The sequence below is a fragment of the Cervus elaphus genome, chromosome 22, assembly GCF_910594005.1.
Source record: "Cervus elaphus chromosome 22, mCerEla1.1, whole genome shotgun sequence".
Lineage (NCBI taxonomy): Eukaryota > Metazoa > Chordata > Mammalia > Artiodactyla > Cervidae > Cervus > Cervus elaphus.
The window spans coordinates 47,849,773-47,870,878 of record NC_057836.1 but is presented as its reverse complement, the minus strand read 5'-3'; the positions used below and the strand labels follow the sequence as shown (position 1 = coordinate 47,870,878).

The 21,106-nt window shown below is 43.3% G+C and overlaps 1 protein-coding gene across 1 annotated transcript in view; it reads right to left on the bottom strand.

Annotated features, from left to right (window-relative positions):
• The window catches only part of SYN3 (synapsin III), a 459,000-nt gene that overhangs the window by 352,927 nt on the left and 84,967 nt on the right, over positions 1–21,106 (bottom strand). Inside the window, exon 4 of the mRNA XM_043882279.1 lies at positions 17,907–17,998. Within this exon, the coding sequence (XP_043738214.1) occupies positions 17,907–17,998 (92 nt within the window). The remainder of the gene's footprint in view (positions 1–17,906; positions 17,999–21,106) is intronic.

Below are 21,106 nucleotides of genomic sequence, written 5' to 3'. Positions count from 1 at the left end.
GGTATGATGCTATAATGGTGGATATATGTTATATATTCATCAAAACCCACAGAATGTATGACACCAAGAATGAACACTAGCGTAAACTATGGACGTTGGGTGATAATGATATTTCAGTGTAGCTTTGTCAGTTGTAATAAACGTCCCACTCTGGGGGCGGACATGGATAACGGGGGAGACTTGTGGTGGGGAGGACAGGGGGCATATGGGAACTCTGTACTTTCCTCTCAATTCTGCTGTGAAGCTAAAATCCCTCTAAAAATATAAAGTCTATTAATTAAAAAAAAATAAAAGAGAAAAATTCAGTCTGGCTGTGGTATAGAGCATAGACTGGAAGCCAGCAGGGGAGACCGCAGAGTTAGGTTTTTCTGTTGTCTTGCTGGGCTCCCTGGGGACAAGTTATACAAGCTCTGAGAGCTCCAGTTTCTCTGTGGCACGGGGACAAGAATATAAAGTGACACGAGGTATAGGACATGCCTCCAAGAAAGCCTGGCACAAGGCATGTGTTGGGTTCTCTCTGGCAGAACGTGAAACAACGAGCTTGATGCTGGGAAGACAGGATCAGGATCCAAAGCTCTTCGTGGGGGGACAGTGGCTTTCCTCTGGTGGTGTTCCGTAGCAGGTAAGAAGTCTCAGTGTCTACTGCCAGGGGCAAAAGTATTTATAAGAATTTATGGCCCAGGGCTAGAGCTGTGTTTCATGCTTTGGGGGAAATAAATCATAGTAACAGCTAAGATTGATTGACTACTAACTACATCGGTTCAGTTCAGTTCAATTCAGTTGCTCAGTCGTGTCCGACTCTTCGTGACCCCATGGACCACAGCACACCAGGCCTTCCTGACCATCACCAACTCCCGGAGTTTACCCAAACTCAGGGTTTACCAAACTAACTACATAACAGGTCCTATTATAAGGCCTTTTACGAATTAGTGCCTTTCACCAGGACCTACTATTGTCTCTGTTGTATCTGGGCAAGCTGAGGCACAGAAAGGCCCATCAACTTGCCCAATGTAAGTGACAGAGCTGGTTTAAAATAAAATCAAGGGGGAGTTCCCTGGCGGTTCAGTGGTTAGGACTCTGCCCTTCCATTTCAGGGGGCACAAGTTCAATCCTTGTGGAACTAAGGAACTAAGATCCTGCATGCCGCATGTCACGAACAAAAATAAGTAATCAATTCAAAAAAAATTAAAATCAAAAGATACAAACCCAAGTTAATTGTGGAAGTAGGTTGTGTAAGCATAGAGCCGTCATGAAATGGCGTAAAACAGATCAGCTGTGACCAAGGACCCAATCACAGGGGAAGCAGTATGGTAGAGCCCTTACGGCCATGCGTTTTGAATTAGCTTTCCTGGATTTAAATCCTGGCTCCTCCACTTTCCATGCGACCTCAGGCAAGTTGTTTAGTCACTCTGTGACTCAATTTCTTTGTCTGTAATATAGGAATAGTAACAGGCCATACAGTTTTTAATCAATGTACGTTTCAGAACAAAGAAGGACAATAGAAACTTCTAAAAGAGCAAGGCTGGGGTTTCAAACGGGGGTGGGGCTCAAACCTGGCACCCAATCCACAGTTATCAAAGACCACGCGAGAGACCAGTTTGTGGCAACGACGAAAACATGACCTCTGCCCTCAAGGACCTCCCAGTCTGGGTGGGAGGATAGGTACAAATGCAGAAAATAAAACAAATGGCAAGATGTAAGAATCAGTTATTCAAACAAAACAGTGCTAGTCACCACGCTAGCCAGTAGGGATGCAGCGACTGGCCAGACAGACAAGATCCCTCCCCTCAAAGAGCTTGTAGGCAGGGACCACAAACAGACACAGCAGCAGGGCTGACTGCTGCTCATTAAAACATAAAGCTGGGAGTGACTTAGAGATCCACAGGGAGGTTACTTCAGAGAGATGGTCAGAGAAGGAAGTGGTGGCATATGAGCAACGCCAAAAGTCATGAGGAGTGAGCCGCGTTTATATCTGGGAGAAAAGTCGCTTCAGTTGTGTCCGACTCTTTGCAACCACATAGACTGTAGCCCATCAAGCTCCTCTGTCCATAGGATTCTTGAGGGCCACCAGGGTTCTCTGTCCATGGGATTCTCCAGGCCAAGAATACTGGAGTAGGTTGCCAGGTTCTCCTCCAGGTGATTTTCCTGACCCAGGGATTGAACCTGCATCTCTTATATCTCCTGCATTGGCAGGTGGATTCTTTACCACTAGCGCCACCTGGGAAGCCCTTCCGGGGCTGAGAACAGCAAGTGCAAAGGCCCTGAGGAAGGGAGAATACACGTGACCTGTTTAGAGAATGGCACAAAAGAGGAGGACTGGTATGGCGGATGGGAAGGAAGGGGGAGACAGAGGAAGTCTAGACTACAGGGGCCTACAGAGCATAATCACGATTGTGAACTCCACTCTATGAGAAATGCAAAGAACTCATGGGGTTGGCATCTGATTTAATTTCAGAAGAATCACTCTGGCTGCTGTGTGAAGAATGGATTGAATGGGGCCATGGTGAATTAAAGTGTCCTCAAATTCTTTGCTGCTTTCATCAACTGGTGGTATCTCATTAACTCTAATTTCTCCTGGCCCTGTCTCTGACCATTAGCATGTGGCAGAAGTGAGGCTATGGAACTTCTAACTCTGACCTCTTCAGATATTAATATTTACACCTTCTATACTAACTCAATGGACATGAGTTTGTGTAAACTCCAGAAGTTGGTGATGGACAGGGAGGCCTGGCATGTTGTGATTCGTGGGGTCGCAAAGAGTCGGACACAACTGAGCGACTGAACTGAATCCCTCTTGTAACCTGTCCTCTTGTAAAGCGGCTGCTATATGAGAAGTCTGACATCCTGAGACCACATTGCTTTGAGGAAGTGCAATAGCCACGGGGAGAAAGAGAGAACATGTGGAGGAGCATCGAGGCACCAGAGACATAAAGGTGACAGGCCTGTCCAGTCCAGCCAGGCCAGAGGGCAGACACAGAACTGCCTGTCCCTGCCCTACCCAGGTTCCTGACCCACAGGCCGCAAGCAAACGAAACGACTGAGGATTTAAGCCATCAGGTTTTGGGGCACTCAGCTACTGATAATTGAGACAGAGGCAAGGACGCTAGTGAGAAGGGTACTGCAGAAATCCAGGTGAGGGAACGAGGCAATTTGGTCTAAGGTATGAATGGTGGTGTGTGTGTGTGAGAGTATGTGTCAGTCGCTCAGTAGTATCCAACTCTTTGTGACCCCACGGACTGTAACCCGCCAGACTCGTCTGTCAATGGAATTCTCCAGGCAAGAATACTGGAGTGGGTAGCCTATCCCTTCTCCAGGGGATTTTCCTGACCTAGGGATGGAACCCGGGTCTCCTGCATTGCAGGCAGGTTCTTCACTGTCTGAGCCACCAGCAAAGCAGGAACGGTGGTGGGGAATAAAAAGTGCTGACATGAGAAAAAGTTACACACCCTTCATCACCATCAGGAGCAACTCAGGGGTCTGGAGACCCCATACCCACTGGGCATGGTGCTGCCCGCTTTCTCTCTGCCGCTCCCTTGTTCAATGAAGGGTTGATTGTCCAAGGACTGACTTCCTTATTAGAAACTTCACTGCCATCAAGACAAACACTACAGAAGGTAGAGAGATATAGTCCAGAATACCCCCAAATAGGCTTAACAGCATAGAAAAACTCTTTACTAGCAAAATGAAGACATGTTCCAGAAAAAACTGTTCATCTTAGCATAACATCTAATGTGTATGCTCTACTTCATAATTTAGCAAGCATGCTCATACCCATTTCCTCTTTTGATTCTATCTACTGTCCTATGAAGTCAGAAACACCACCCTCAAACACTAACGAGGAAACACACTCAGAAGCAACTACTATTCTAAAGCCCCATAGTCAGTAACCAGTAGAGTTAGACTTTGAACCTGTAACTTCTCTACACAAGTTCAATTTTTTTCTCTATGACTGTTGCTAAAACTTCCACATTTATTTTAAAACCATACAGATTAAAATCAAAGTATCATTCTGTGTTTGTTGTCTGCTTGCAGCTCTTCTTCACAGGCTAGCTGTACAATGGATTTTAAAGCAGAGTCCTTGGACTCCTGGTCTTGAAACCTTGTAGGTAGAGCTTGACAACATACAGATTCTCAGGCCACAACCAGGAAACAGACTTTCTGGTAACAGGGCACAAGCATCTGCATTTTAATAAGTAAGCCGGAGTGGGGAGAGGAGTCTTAAATTATTCGCCTTCATGGGAAAGGCTGAAAGTTACTGAATTGCTGGGTCAATCAGCCCTCAAGAAGCAGACAGACATGCTTAAATGAAGAGACCAGAGTCTGACATTTAGCAAATTGTAAATGGATTGCTCCTCCATGCTGTCTGGGTGAGGAAGGGATCCTAGACAGTCTCCTCCTTCCCCTCCCCCAGACTCACCCTGGGAGTCAGGAAAGGAAGAGTGTGCAGGACGAGTCATGGGGTGGGAGGTGAGAAAGCGGCAGGCTGAATATCAGCAGAGAACCCACTGTTTCAGGCATTAGCAGACTTTCCCATTTGGCCCTCAAAGTAGGCAATACTTCCATTTTACAGTTGCAGAATGTGGGAGTCAGGGAGTAGTGAGGTTACTTGGGCAGTCATACAAACTGTGAGTGGGGAGTCCAGATTCAAACCCAGGAACCCTGGCACCAATGCTAGTGTTGCTTCTGGTATCAAGTTCTGCCAAGCAGGTGGGAGGGTAGTGTGATGTGAAGACATGGGAGTCTGAACCCCACACTCTGCTCATTCGCTGTGTGACCTTAGACCTAGGCCCTACCCTTCTCAGAAAGCATCCCTTCATTTAATTCAAAAAGGGGATCAAATTACCTGCCACCGAGAAGTCCCCAGCTACCCAGCAGCTTGTTAGTAAAAGGTGATTGCTTCTGAATGAGAAACAGAATGCCAACATCAAAAGGGTGAAGTGAACATTGGGCAATTTCTCCCCCGTAGACAGTGTCAGGTTGTGAGCTGGTGCCCGGGAGGGCGGACTGAGACTCAGCACTGGAGCCACTCCCGGGAGTGGCAGCAGCACGCGGGGAGGAAGGTGCGTGTGGGAGGGCAGGGCTCCCCGAGGGCCTCCCAGGTCTCTCGTCCCCAGTTCTGTGACCCTGGGAAGCAGGAGCCGCGCTGTTTTCCCCATCAGTGCGCCGCTCCCTCTCCTGGGGGAGTTGGCAGATCCGCAGCTGGCCTGTTGGCTGGAGACGCATGGGCAGCGGAGCCTGGCATTTCTTTACAGGCTCTCACTGTCTCTCGCTTGTGCGGCTTTCTTCCCGTTCCCACGCCCCACCTCTGCAAGTCCCCAGGGATTCTGCTTTCTCCTGCAGTGCGAGGGCAAAGGCCCTGGACGATGAGATAGACCGGGCCTTCCCCCTCCAAGGCTGCTCTGCCGGGACCCTCAATGCCTCATTGTCTCTGGCCTCCCAGACCCCATCCCCTCCCGGGGAGAGAACGCCGTGGGCGGGGGCCGGTCAGCAAGTCCATGCCTGGTGCAAGCTGGCTGGGGTCCTCTCACTTGTGAGCTTTTTATTTTGCAAAGTTGTGGGATTCTTATTCATTCGAAGAGTCGGTCAGTCCTGAATGCCTTCAGCAAAGATTTCGGCACTGTGCCAGGCGCTGGGGGTACCACTTAAAAAAACAGTCCTTAACCTGATCCTCAAGGAAGGTCTAGTCAGTGGGAGGCATGAGAAGTAAACAGCAATTACTAATCTCCTGAAGCCATCACAGTAAGGGATGAGCAGCAAGGACAAGAACACAGAGCCGTCTGTTAAGGGCTGTTTCATTCACTGAACACATAGTTCCCGAGAAACTGATATGCCACAGGCACCATTCTAGGGGCTGGGAATACAGCGGAAGCAAAACAAAGTCCCCGCCTACAGGGTCTTCTCTTCTAGAAAACAACACAATAAGATAAATTACATAATAGCACACCTTATCTATATCTGTAATATAATCAATACATTATATAATCAATATATAATATTGATATATTATATTAATATAATACACATTATAATAATTATTAACATTATTAATGTGTTTCCCAGGTGGCACTAGTGGTAAAGTACCTGCCTGCCAATGCAGGAGACATAAGACATGTGGGTTTTATCCCTGGGTCAGGAAGATCCCCTGGAAGAAGGCATGGCAACCCACTCCAGTATTCTTGCCTGGGGAATCCCATGGACAGAGGAGCCTGGAGGTCTATGGTCCATGGGGTCACAAAAACTTGGACACAACTGAAGCAATTTAGCACACACACATGCATGCACAAACTAATTACATAAAGCATACAACTGGTATATAACAGCTTATATTATATAATAATATTATATTAATATGTTGTATTAATGTATCTAATCTATTAGCTATCAATCATCTATATATCATCTATCTATTTATTTACCTATCCACAGTTTCAGGCAGTGACAACTGCTTGAAGGAAAAAACTACACAGTTGAGCTTCGACTGTGGAAATGGTATGGTCTGGCAAGGTCTCTCTGAGGAGGTGGCATCTGATCAGATATTTCAAAGGAAGTAAGAACGTGGGACATGGTGACATCTGTGGAGTGCTTTAGGGGAAAGCAAGAGCAGGTACAAAGATTGTCCCTGAAAGGTACAGACACGATCCTACCCACTTCATGTACTTCTCACTTTACAGATGGGGAAACCAAGAGCTGGGGAGGTGGAAACACTAATTCAGGACCTCCCAGCTTGCAGCAGGGAGAGCTGAGACCCACGCCAGGCGGTGCGCTTCGCCCATGTAAGGGGACTTTCGGCTGTGAAGCCTCCTACCTGGGCCAGTCCTAGATGCTTTTTTGCAAAGAGGATGGGTGCCAAATTCAACTCTGCGGAAAGAGGCAGAGAAAGGAACATGAGTAATCCAGGCTGAGGGGGGGGTCTCTGCCTTCCTCCTTGGCCTCTTCTGGCCCCAAAGCTGCCCCTCACCTGTGTGCACATCCATTCAGAGTCAAGAGAGAGAGAGGGTAGCACCTCTCCCAAGTCCACATGGCTCACTCTGCTCACATTATTTAGGTTTCTATGCAGGTCTCCTCCTGCAAGAAGCCTCTCCTGATCACCCACCTCAAATACCAATCACCTTTGAGCTCTTCTTTGGCTTCAACCTTTTCTCACAACCTGCCATTAGACTGCATATTTGTTTTCTAATTTGTTGTAAGTTTATGTAGCTTAAATCTCAGCTCCACAAAAACTATTGTCTGTTTTGTCCACTATTGTATCCTCTGTGCCTGGCATATCTTTAATGAGTAAAAGAAAGGAAAGCAGGAAAGCTCAGTGAGTATGTAGCCACTTAAGAGAATTAAATGAAACACTTTTCCAAACAGACACAGGCACCAAGAAGGAAGAGCAGAAACTGAGCTCTTTGTAATTTGCTGGAGGGTACCTGGCACTCCAAATTTGCTCAATAAATATTTGTTGCATGAATGAATATCCGGAATTTGAAACTCCAAGTTCAGGAAGCTCAGAAGACTTTGAGCAATTATGTGTGAAATAAACACAATTTTATAATATTCTTTGATGAGATGTCTGAGAATTCTCAGGACAGAGGTTCAGGATGGAGAGCTGATCCTGACACAAAAGGATGGTTTGGACAAGACATCCTCCTCCCTGACCCCTGGGGCACAACTTGCCCGTCTGTAAAATGAGGACACACAGAAAACTCTAAGGGACTCTTCTAACTCGGGACCTCTACGATTCTGTAAAATAACTTCTCCTCTGGGCCAGGCCCGCATATCTCCATCTTGCCCCAAACATTCTCTCTGGAAACACTAAACCTAGAGCGGGTACTGGGGGTAGTTTCTGAAGAGTCTTCAGTGCCTCTCCTCAAGTTCTTGTGTTACTTATGCTTGCTGGCTCCCTCTCTTCAACCCTCCCTGAGGTCTGACCTTCTAATGAGCAGAGACACATTATCAGCCGCCGTGGTTTGAACGGGTGCCTGTAATTTAGTGTTGCCTAATGCTGGACACTGAGAGCCGGGCTTGCGTAATTAGGCTGGGGCCTCATTAACGTCTGCCTCCTTGGGTGTTTTTCATTCTTGGTTTCTCCTATCCTGTGTTTTGAATCCCATCTGGCTGTATGGACACGGCGGCCCTTTTTTTATTGCTCCATTGTGAAGCCAGGCTTGAATCTGGGCCCAGAATGGCCACAACCATCCACAAAGCATGAATCTTAACATGCCCTGGAATGGCCCCTGCTCTGCTCTCTAAATACAATTACGCAACTTGACTGAGAACCTGGGCTGTCTTGAGTTGCTCTTGAGCACCTCGAGCTGGCTGGCAACCCACTCTTAGTTTGGGTGTTTGACAGAAACCAGAGTAAGGGGTGCTATCCATTTAATTACTACAATTACCCATGATTTAGCCAAGTCATGTGTAATACTTTGCCATTTACAAAGCACTAGTAGAACCTGGCCTTGAGCAGAGACGTGGCCTGTTTTGTTTACCAGAGATTCCTAAGAGACTTATTCTCTTCTGGCGCCTGCCTGCCCCCACCCCATTCTTCACTGCCCTGCTCTGAGCCCCAGGAGACTGAACTCTGTCTGTGGACAGTTCTATTGGGCTCTTCTGCTCACTGGGCCAAAATGAGGCCCAAGCAGGAGACTGGAGGGCAGTGGTGCTTCTTTCTAGTGCCCACCCTGCTTCAGTGCCAAGATCTTGGAGGTAGTTAAGTTCCTCGACAACTGCTGCTTCAGTTACATAGCTCTCCTGCCCAAGTATAGATCAAACCTTCCAGACTGAGTCTATTAATTCTACTTCCTCTCCTTGTCCTTCATCCCCAATGATGATAACGGCTTCTTGCTGTTGTTATTGGATGGCCCATGTTCCCTGAGTCACAATATTCTTCTATAAGTGATTGCTTCATTAAAATCTCTTTATTTAAATTATTTGGGGGTGTATTCTGTTTTCTGCCTAGCGCCCGTCTGATACAATTCTTAATATCTGAAATGGAGCCTGGAACATAGAATAGGCCCTTAATAAACACCTGTGGGATGAATGAGTGAACAAACTTTTGCATATAACATCTCATTTAATTCTTTTGAAACTATGTAAAATAATACAATCAACTTTTATAGATGAAAAGGCAGAGAGAGGTAGAATCTCATATCTGAGCAACAGATTTCTAAAGGAGAGCAACACACATCCGGTACCCTAGATGAGCCTAAGCCATACTCAGCACACAGGAGAAATCTCTACTTCCTGCTGTTTCCTGCACAGACCCAGAGTCCACTCAAGTCAGCCTGGGGTGGGCTCAACAGGACTGGTGCTGTGGAGTAGACAAAATTTCTGGATTTAAAGACATTTGGGAACTCGCTTGGCATAAAATCAGAGACCTGGATTCAAATCCAAGTGCTACCCCTTTCTTCTAAAATGTGTATATATTTAAGGTTACAGCGTATTTTGTCATGTGTTTAAGATGTGCAACATGGTTTGATATATGCATACATTATGAAATGAAAACCATGATCAAGTTAATTAACATATCTATCACCTCACATACTTAACCCTTTTTTGGATGCTAAAAAAACAGTAGATTTGAAGTATACTATACATATACTATAGTCAGTATACTGTATATTAGGTCTCCAGAACTTATTCATCTTACAAGTGAAAGTGTAAACCCCTTGACAAACATTTCCCCATTCCTCCCGCTAACCAGACACTAGTCACCATCATTCTATTCTTTGTTATTATAATTGCAAATCTTTTAGATTTCACATATAAATGAGATCATGCAATATTTATCTGTCTCTGACTTAATTCACTTAGCATAATGTCCTCTAGGTCTATCCATGTTATTGCAAATGGCAGGACTTCATTCTTTTTTAAGGTGGGATAACACACCTTGGATACTATGAATAATGTTGCAATAAATATAGGAGTAGAGATATCTTTTCAGCATAGTGATTTTATTTCCTTTGGATATGACCCAGAAGTGAGATACAACAGCTTTATTTTTAATTTTTCAAGGAAGCTCCACACTGTTTTCCATAATGGCTGTACTAATTTACACTCCCACCAACAATCCACAAGGATTGTCTCTCTCCCACACCCTCACCCACACTTACCTTTTGACTTTTGATATCAGTCATCCTAACAGGTGTGAGGTGGTATCTCATTGTGGTTTTGATACACATTTCCCTGATGATTAGTGATGTGGAGCAGCTTTTCATAGACCAGTGGCCATTTATATATCTCATTTGGAAAAAAATGTTTGTTTAGATCCTTTACCCATTTTTGAAATTAGGTTATGTGGTTTTGCTATTAAGTTGTTATGAGTTCTTTATATATTTTGGATATTAACCCCTTAGAAAAATGACTTGCCTTTTATTTTGTTGATGTTTCCTTTGCTGCATGGAAAGTTATAGATTAGTTTTCTTCCTGTGATTTATTTCTGGTTTCATGTAACTGTGGTCTGAATGGATATCTGATATGACTTCAATCTTCTTAAATTTGTTAAGACTTGTTTTGTGCCTAACATATAATTTATTCTGGAGAACGTTCCATATGCACTTGAGAATGTATATTCTGCTGCTCTTGGATGGAATGTTCTGTGTATGTCTGTTGGGTCCATTTGGTCTAACATACAGTTCAAGCCTAATGTTCTTATTGATTTCTTGTCTGAATGATCCAGTGATGAAAGTGGAGTCTTGAAGTTCTCTATTATTATGGTATTGCTATCTACTTTTCCCTTCATATTTGTCAATATTTGCTTTACATTTTTATATGCTCTAATGTTGGGCACATGTATATTTACAATTGTTGGATCCTCTTGAATAGATTGCTTTTTCATCGTATAATGTCACTTTTGTCTCTTATTACAGTTTTTAACTTAAAGTCTATTTTGTCTGAAATCAGCATAGCTACCCCTGCTCTGTTTTGGTTCCTATTTGCATGGAATATCTTTTTCCATCCCTTCACTTTCAATCTAAGTATGTCTTTATAGCTAAAGTGAGTCTCTTTTAAGCAGCATCTTTTTTCTTCTAATTCATTCAGTCATCCTATGTCTTTTCATTGAAAATTTTAATCTATTTACATTTAAAGTAACTATTTAAAGTATTATTGCAATTTTGTTTATTTATTGTTTTATTTTCTTAGGCCATCCTCTATGGCATGTGGGATCTTAGTACCCTGAGCAGAGATTAAACCTTCACCCCTTGCATTGGGAGCAGGGAGTCTTAAGCACGGGACTGCCAGGGAAATACCTGCCATTTTCCTAATTGTTTCTTGGCTGGTATGCAGTTTCTTTGTTCCTTTATTCCTCCCTTGCTGGTTTCCTTCATGATTTGATACTTTTCTTTCATGCATGCTAAGTTGCTTCAGTGTGTTCAACTCTTTGTGACCCTGTGGACTGTAGCTCTCCAGGCTCCTCTGTCCATGGGATTCTCCAGGTCAGAGTACTGGAGTGGGTTTCCATGCCTTCCTCCAGGGGATCTCCCCAACCAAGGGATCGAACCCTGGGTCGCTTATATCTACCTGCACTGGCAAGCAGGTTCTTTACTACTAGCAACACCTGGGAAGCCCACTTTTCAGTAGTAGTTTGCTTTGAATTCTGTTTTTCAGTTTTGTGTATCTCCTACAGGATTTTGCTTTATGGGTACCATGAGGCTTACCTGAAACATTTTATAGTTACAACAGTCTATCTTAAGTTGATAACAACTGACTCTTTGCAACCCCCTGGACTATACAGTCCATGGAATTTTCTAGGCAAGAATACTGGAGTGGGCAGCTGTTCCCTTCTCTAGGGGATTTTGCCAACCCAGGGATTGAACCCAGGTCTCCCAAATTTCAGGCAGATTCCTTACCATCTGAGCCACCAGGGAAGCATTCTTAATCTGACCTAATACTTACCTTTATCAGTTTTATAGGGGCTTCTATGATGGCTCAGATGGTAAAAAAAAAAAAAAAAATATGCCTGCATGGCAGGAGACCCTGGTTCGACCCCTGGGTTGGGAAGATACCCTAGAGAAGGGAACAGTTACCCACTCCAGTATTCTTGCCTGGAGAATTCCAGGGACAGAAGAGCATGGAGGGCTACAGTACATGGGATCACAAAGAATCAGACATGACTGAGTGACTAATACTTTCACTTCTTTCATCAGTTTTGTTTTCATTTTACTAATGAGTATCTTCTTCTTTTTCCAAGTTCCCACTGTCAAAAACTCAGATTCTTGGATCTCAATATTTGTCTAATGGTATTCTTGTGTACTACTCATAATGTATACCACTTTAATGCCTCTCTGTGTGCATGCAAGCTATGCTGTTTCAGTTGTGTCCAACTTTTGCAACGCTATGGGCTACAGCCTGCTAGGCTCCTCTGTCCATGAGATTCCCCGGGCGAGAATACTGCAGTGGGCTGCCATGCCCTCCTCCATGGGATTTTCCCAACCCAGGGATCAAACCCGGGCTTCTTATGTCTCCTGCAGGCAGGTTCTTTACCACTAGCACTACCTGGGAAGCTCTTACTGCCTCTTTAAGCAGCTCTGACTGTGAAACAGTCTTCCCCTTGTTAAAGAGGCAGTCCAGTAGGTGTTGACACAAACACTATGGGACCAAGTACCTAGGCCTGAAGCCCAGTTTTGCCCCTTTCTGGCTGGGGACCTTGATTCCATTACCCAACTTCAGTCTTCTCACCTGGAAAATGTGGATGGTGATAGTACACACTTTACAGGGCTGCTGAAAGGATGAAATGAGTCAATACATGTTAGGTGCTTGGGACAGTGCCTAGCACATAGGAAATGCTATAAAGTGTCGGTTAAGTAGATAAAAATTCATGAATTCTGTATGTGCAATTCAAGCTGGCTTCATCAAAAAGGATTTATTTATTTATTTATTTTTTGGCTCTAGTTTGGAGATGAGCCTGGAGTCAGGGCCTTGGATAACATCATCAGGTCACTGACTCTTATTCTCTATCTGTGCTGTTTCCCTTTGCTTTTGCTTCATTCTTAGCAGATCCTTCCCTCCAGGACAAACAGCCATGGCCACCAGCAGCTCCTGGAGACCATTCCACTGGCTCAGCAGCCCCAGCAGGACAAATATGTCTCTCACCCAAAAATTCCAGCAAAGGTCTCACATGAATTCTCACTGACTTGGCTTGGGTCCCAGGCTCTCCCGCCTAATCAGTGTGATATTCTGATTCTAGGCAAGGGAGAAAGCAAGGGAATTCAGAGAAACATCTACTTCTGCTTCATTGACTACACTAAAGCCTCTGACTATGTGGATCACAACATGCTGTGGAAAATTCTTAAAGAGCTGGGAATACCCGACCACCTTACCTGTCTCCTGAGAAACCTGTATACAGGTCAAGAAGCAACAGTTAGAACTGGACATGGAACAACGGACTGCTTCAAAATTGGGAAAGGAGTAAAACAAGCCTGTATATTGTCATCCTGCTTATTTAACTTATATACAGAGTATATCATGTGAAACCCCAGGCTGGATGAATCACAAGCTGGAGTTAAGGTTTCCAGGAGAAATAGCAAGAATCTCAGACATGCAGATGATAGCACTCTAATAGCAGAAAGTGAAGAGGAACTAAAGAGGTTCTTGATGAGAGTGAAGTGAGTGAGTGAAGTCGCTCAGTCGTGTCTGACTCTGCGACCTCATGGACTGGAGCCTACCAGGCTCCTCCGTCCATAGGATTTTCCAGGCAAGAGTACTGGAGTGGGTTGCCATTTACTTCTCCAGGGGATCTTCCTGACCCAGGGATCGAACCCGGGTCTTCTGCGTTGCAGGCAGACGCTTTGCCATCTGAGCCACCAGGGAAGCCCTGGTAAGGCCCCTGATGAGGGTAAAAAAGGAGTGAAAAGTTGGCTTAAAACTCAACATTCAAAAATCTAAGATCATGGCATCCAGTCCCATCACTTCATGGCAAATAGATGGGGAAAAAGTGGAAACAGTGACACATTTTATTTTCTTGGGCTCCAAAATCACTGCAGATGGTGACTAAAGCCACAAAATTAAAAGTTATTTGCTCCTTGGAAGGAAAGCTATGACAAACTCAGACAGCATATTAAAAAGCAAAGACATCACTTTGCAGACAAAGATCCATATAGTCAAAGCTATGGTTTTTCCAGTAGTCATGTACAGATGTGAGAGTTGAACCATAAGTAAGGCTGAGCACCCAAGAATTGATGTTTTTAAATTGTGGAGCTGTAGAAGACCCTTGAGAGTCCCTTGGATAGCAAGTAGATCAAACCAGTCAATCCTAAAGGAAATCAACCCTGAACATTTACTAGAAGGACTGATGCTGAAGCTGAAGCTCTAATACTTTGGCTACCTGACACGAAGAACTGACTTATTGGAACAGACCTTGACACTGGGAAAGATTGAAAGCAAAAGGAGAAGGGGAGAGCAGAAGATAAGATGGTTAGATAGCATCACCAACTCAATGGGCATGAATCTGAGCAAACTCTGGGAGAAAGTCAAGTACAGGGAAGCCTGGTGAGCTGCAGTCCACGGGGTCACAAAGAGTCAGACATGACTTAAGTGACTGAACAACAACTTGAATCCACTACTGCTTCCAAGGGTGAATCTCCCCTACAAAGTTTGGGTGTCCTCTGACTATGGGAGAAACAAGGATATGAGATGGGGGACAGAAGTGTTGTGAGCTGAGGGACAAAGAGTAGTCCAGTGTCCCTGCCCATCTATGGGTAAGGGTGGCTGAAGACATTCAGTGGGCTCGGGTGAGGGACTATTAACCAATTTCTATAGAACCAGTACTGCTGTACACACCATTCAGATTATCAGCCTGTTGATAAATATTGATTTAAATTTATCACACTAGTTGTGTTATTTATAATACCTGTTTTGCATTGGCTTTTCTCCTTTTGTCTTCTCTTATTATTTCTATTTTTCTCTTATCACCTTTAAGTACTACATTCCACTTCTATTTTTAGTAATTACCACAGATATTACTTTTAATTATTCTTTAATTCTTTAATTTCCATTTTTAACTTTTTGAAGCCTATTAATAATCAATATATTGACTTTCCTCTCTGATAATGCAAGGGCCTCAAAATATCTTAATTCTATTTAACTACAGAATCTACTTACTGTGGTATATTTTAATCCTTCATATATTTTTCAAATCCACAAGATATTATTATTACTACTGTTTTTTGAAGATAACATTTATTAACAGTTCCACCTTCTTTGCTCTTCACGTCTTCTTGCTGCTTTATGTTATATGTCATTTTCTTTTTACTTGAAGTACATACTTTACAATTTCCCTCAGTGAGGTCTTCATGAATATTTTTATTTTGCCTTATTTCATAAAATATTTACACTTCATTAACACCTTTTCAATGCTGTTTAATATGTTATTAAACACAACACTTCTAATAATGTTGGTTATTGTAGTTTTCCTTTCTAGAAGTTCTTTTTGATTTTAATAAAACTTGTTCTGTCATTTTTTTATAGTTTCCTATTCCTTGCAGACATTTTCCAATATGATTTTTTCAACTTAACATGTAGGATTTTTTCTTTTAAGAATGTGGGTCTGATCATTCCAATATATAGTGTCTTTGAGGGTATCTTTCTGCTGTCTATATTTCCTGTTTCTTCTCATTTATGGTGTCTGTGCCTTACTATTTTTTACTATGTGCTAGCCATTATACACGGAGAAGGCAATGGCACCCCACTCCAGTACTCTTGCCTGGAAAATCCCATGGATGGAGGAGCCTGGTAGGCTGCGGTCCATGGGGTCGCTAAGAGTCGGACACGACTAAGCGACTTTACTTTCACTTTTTCACTTTCATGCATTGGAGAAGGAAATGGCAACCCACTCCAGTGTTCTTGCCTGGAGAATCCCAGGGACAGGGGAGCCTGGTGGGCTGCCGTCTATGGAGTCGGACACGACTGAAGTGACTTAGCAGCAGCACCGGCAGTAGCCATTATATAAAAAATTATCTGAATAATTATTTGAAGACTAGGATGAAAGTGTCTTCCACTACAAAGGATTTGCTTTTACTTCTTGCATGTCTGGGATTACCATAAATTAAGATTAATGCTCAAGGTTCCCTGGAAGGTCAATCAAAGTGCAATTCAAGCTGCAGTGAATTGTGAGGACTCATATACCTATGGTTCACATTTACCTTGAGATGTAGTTCTTTGAGGTCTCAGCTTATTTTGGGGAGGCCCTACCATTACTTCCTAAGTAACCCTGGGTATTGATTTTTTTCTCCCTTGCCTCTGCTAGACCATCAAAACCAATTTTCAAGTTTGTTGAACTTAGCAATACTCACAGGAAAAATGAAGTTTTTGTACTCATTTCTCTCTCCGGATTTCCACTTCCCCATCATTCTTTTCCTGGCAAATTCTTACTACCATGTCAACTCCTTGATGGCTTTGAAGGTATCATTATTAACAACCAGCTTTGAAACGGTTTTCAGATAATCTAGAATTGGTCTACCATTACTGGAAATAGGAAGCCATGTAAGGTCTTCCTCGGCACACAGCAGGTGCTCAGTAAATGATGGCTGAATTAGTTGAATTACCATAATTTCCTAAACATACTCCCCCCACCTTTTTTTTTTGTTTGTACAAAGACTGTTGGTTTGTACAAGAACTTTCCTATTCTTAAAACACATAGAAAAAAAAAACACATAGAATGCCCATATTCTACCATCTGACAAGTATTAGAACAAATACCACGTTTTCCTCAAATTTATTCCTGTTGTCTCTACTTTCCCAAATATGAATCCTATTTCTTCTCCATCTAAATCCTCACAAGACCTGGTCTGTATCATTCTCTGGGTACTTAATTAGATAGAAATGTTTTAATATGCTCTTCTGGTCAAGGCTATGGTTTTTCCAGTGGTCATGTATGGATGTGAGAGTTGGACTGTGAAGAAAGCTGAGCGCTGAAAAATTGATGCTTTTGAACTATGGTGTTGGAGAAGACTCTTGAGAGTCCCTTGGACTGCAAGGAGATCCAACCAGTCCATCCTAAAGGAGATCAGTCCTGGGTGTTCATTGGAAGGACGGATGCTGAAGCTGAAACTCTTAATACTTTGGCCACCTGATGCGAAGAGTTGACTCATTGGAAAAGATCCTGATGCTGGGAGGGATTGGGGGCAGGAGGAGAAGGGGACGACAGAGGATGAGATGGCTGGATGGCATCACCGACTCGATGGGCATGAGTTTGAGTAAACTCCGGGAGCTGGTGATGGACAGGGAGGCCTGGCGTGCTGCGGTTCATGGGATCGCAAAGAGTCGGACACGACTGAGTGACTGAACTGAACTGAACTGAACTTATCGCTCCTCAAGATTTACACTTTCTTGACATTCCTGGGCTTCTGAAGAATTCCCTCATGTTCCGTCTAGTTCAGCATATATTACAAACAGATTTGGGTGGGTAGGTGGGAATATTATATCCAGTACTTTTAGGTGTGATGTCCTGGGAAGGGAGTCTGTGAACATTTATTCTTCCCTACTGCTGGAAGCAAGATGCAGCCTCTTTAAAAAAAATGTCTTACATTTGTACAGCACTTTATAATTATTAACAATAGGGTGTTCTCACATACTTGCTTTCTACTTTCATATTCAGTATCATCATGCGGCAGATGAGAATCAGAGGGCAAGAGAGACTAAATAATATTATTGAACAGAGCCACAAAGTCAGAAATGAAACCCAAATCTTCCTTCTCCAAGCCCAGGGATCATTCCAGGGTACTCACTCAGCTGCTTCCCCATATTATTTTGTGCCATTAGTCATTAATGTGCACTAACACCTCGGCTCTTTGGAAGCATACATTCTATACATGAAAGTATGTGCAGCACAGGAGTTAGGTTGCAGGCAACAAACAGAGGGGCTGGCTCTGGAAGGTACTTTATATACTCCTCTGAAGTGAAGGTTTTCTGCACTTGGTCTTCCTTACCTCACAACCTTGGTTCCATTTCTCATGACTTGCATGTCCACCATACAGCCCCCAGTAACATAGGCGGCTAAATTCAACTCTGAGAATTCGGCCTAAAAGAGAAAGCAAAACAATAAGGATTCACAAAGTACTAGGGTTGCCAATGACTCATAACATTTATATGTGCCAAACATACATTTAAATCTCACGTGAAAGATGAAGAAGCTGAGATGCAGAGAGGCATGGTGACATGTCCAGGGTTACATCACTACTAATTTCTACCTCCTTGAAGGTGGAAGAAGGTACTCTAACTCGAGGGGAGCGGACAGGCACGGGGAGAGAGATAGGAGGTGGTGGTGTAGAGGAACTCCATAGTTACCAAGAGAGGGGCAGAGATGAGAGATATAAGCAGTATTCTTTATTTGGGTCCCCACTAAGGAGTATTCTTCATGTTTATGTGCCAACTACAGTGCCACATTTGTGTTTTATTAGACATTTCTGTATCCTTCCAAGTTCATCTTTTTGTTGGCTTATTTGGTTGCGCAAGCTTAAAAAATTTCTGTTGCTATTCCTATGGAATGTGTGTATGCTAAGTAGCTTCAGTCATGTCTGACTCTGTGCAACGCTATGGACTGTAGCCGGCCAGGCTCCTCTGTTCACAGGATTCTCCAGGCAAGAATACTGGAGTGGGTTGCCATGCTCTCCTCCAAGGGATCTTTCCAACCCAGGGATCGAACCTGCGTTTCTTATGTCTCCTGCATTGGCAGGTGGCTTCTTTACCACTAGCGCTACCTAGGAAGCCCTTTCCTATGGAATACATCCCTCCTACCAGATTATATGCTCCCTGGGGGTAGTGACTTGATGTTATAACCAATTCCTAGGTTTGCCATAACAAAGTACCCCACTAGGTGGCTTAAACACAGAAAACTGTGCTTTCTCACAGCTGTGGAGGCTAGAAGTCCAAAATCAAGGTGTGGGCAGCACTGGTTCTTCCTGAGGGCTGTGCAAGAAGGCTCTGTTGCGAGTTTTTCCACATTGGCTTGTAGATGGCCACCTTCTCTCTGTCTCTTATCAGTATGCTTTTCCTCTGTGCAAATCTCTGTATCCATTCTACCAGTCATACTGGGTTAGGACCCACCCTACTGCCTTCACTTTAACTTGATTATCTCTGTAAAGATCCTATCTCCACATACCTGTGTCCAAATAAGGTCACATTCTGAGGCACTGGGCTTTAGGACTTTAACACATGAATTTTAGGAGACATAATTCAACCTGTAACCCCACTCGAGAAAATGCATAATACTAGACTGACTTATACAGAAACCAAGAGCTATTTCTTTGGATTTAATGAATAAAAATAACTGCTCACATACATGCAACACTCACTATGTGCCAGGTACTGTCCTAAGCATTTTATACGTATGAATTCATTTAATCCTCACACTTGTCTACATGAAAAACCAAGGCAGAGAGAGATCAAATAACTTGCACACTGTCACACAGTAGGTAGCAGAGCCAGGATTTAACCCCAGGCAGCCTGGCTCCAGCCTGTCTTTTAACTGCAGCACCCCACTGTCCCCACTGTTTAGCTAAATAAGGCATTAGGTGGACTGCAACTGGGAATTTTAGGGACCTAAAAATAAACCACTCAAAGAGAAAAACAAGCTTACATTGAAGGGAAATATCATTTCATGGTGATTTAAATGTATTCCCTTAGAATCATTTACCAGAAATTATGACCAAAGACCTAGCTATCTTCCCAGATGGCATTAAAGCAAACCCAGAGTGCTTGTGTCTCTTGTTTTAATTAATAACCTCATTATGCTGTGGAAAGGTGAAAAGCAAAGAGCTCTGTTAATGAGGCCAGGTTGGTAAACAGTGGTAATGACCCAGTTATTAAATCTAATGCCTTAAAAATTCAGCCCATCATGTTCAAGACATTTCATTGGTAAGATTACAAAGAAGAATTAGCAAGAAAAGTTGTTGCTTGTGTGGAGAAAAAGAAGTTACAACACAGAATTGCTGGGCACAAGAAATATGAAGGAAACGGGTGAGTCAGAATCTTGGATGGTAAAATCTCCAACTAGATGGCAAAGACCCAGGGGCTATCTTGCTGCTCAAATGGAAAGAGAAATACCTGGATAGAAGACACCCTCGGGCTTGGATATACAAGTCAGAAGTTCATCTGGTTCAGATCTGAGTGTCTGCAGCTGTCTCCTAGTCATAGTTTATGAGTAATCATAGAAGGTAGATTCCTGGGTTATAGGGCAGCAAGCCTCTGCTTGATCAAGCACAGAGAGCTGGAGTAGCAAAGAAAGAGCACTTTCCTATATTTCTCTTTCTAAAAACTTCAACACCCATGGACATGAACATAGGTGTATCCAACTATCTCTCCTTCAAGACAGCAGGATGACCCTGCTGGTAGAATCCTAAATACCAGGGCTTGGAGAGCTCTCATAGACTGTAGTGGGTTAAATTGATTCCCCTAAAAGATATGTCCAAGTCCCAACCCTTGATACCTGTGAATGTGACTATGTATAGAAACAGAGTCTTTGCAGATATAACTAAGGCTCTCAGATCCTGGATGAGTGTGAACCCTAAGTATAATAAGATGTATTTATAAAAGAAGAGAAGGGGAGGCAGAGGGACCCAGGAAAGAAGGCTGTATGAAGACGGAGGCAGAAACTGGAGTTAACACTGACCCAAAACCAAGGAACAACAAGTTACTAGAAGGTGGAAGAAGCAAGGAAGGACAGTCTTCAGAGGGAGTACAGATCTGCCGACACCTTGATTCCAATTTCTGGCCTCTGAGAGGATAATTTCTTTTATTTTAAGCCACCAAGTTGTAGTAATTTGTTACAATAATCCTAGGAAAGTAATAAAATAATTCTGGAAATTGGATCCAATTTTAGTATTGCATGCAAAGGCGTCAGGGTTCAAAGAATGTCAATTGATTTAGGTAAGGCTCCTTTATCCACATCAGCAAACACATACTTACAAGCATATATGCACACATACACAAAATAAAGCACTACTATGAGAGTCATGTTTCTGCCTTTTCTGCATAAGTTAACCTTTTGACCTCAAAAACATTTTGGTCCCAATTATTTTTAGTGTGATGTCTCTTTACTATACACTAGGCATGGTGGTATAGATAAATAAATATTCAAAGAAACTACATTTAAAAGTAACTGCTCAATATCTGATGATTTTGGTCAAGT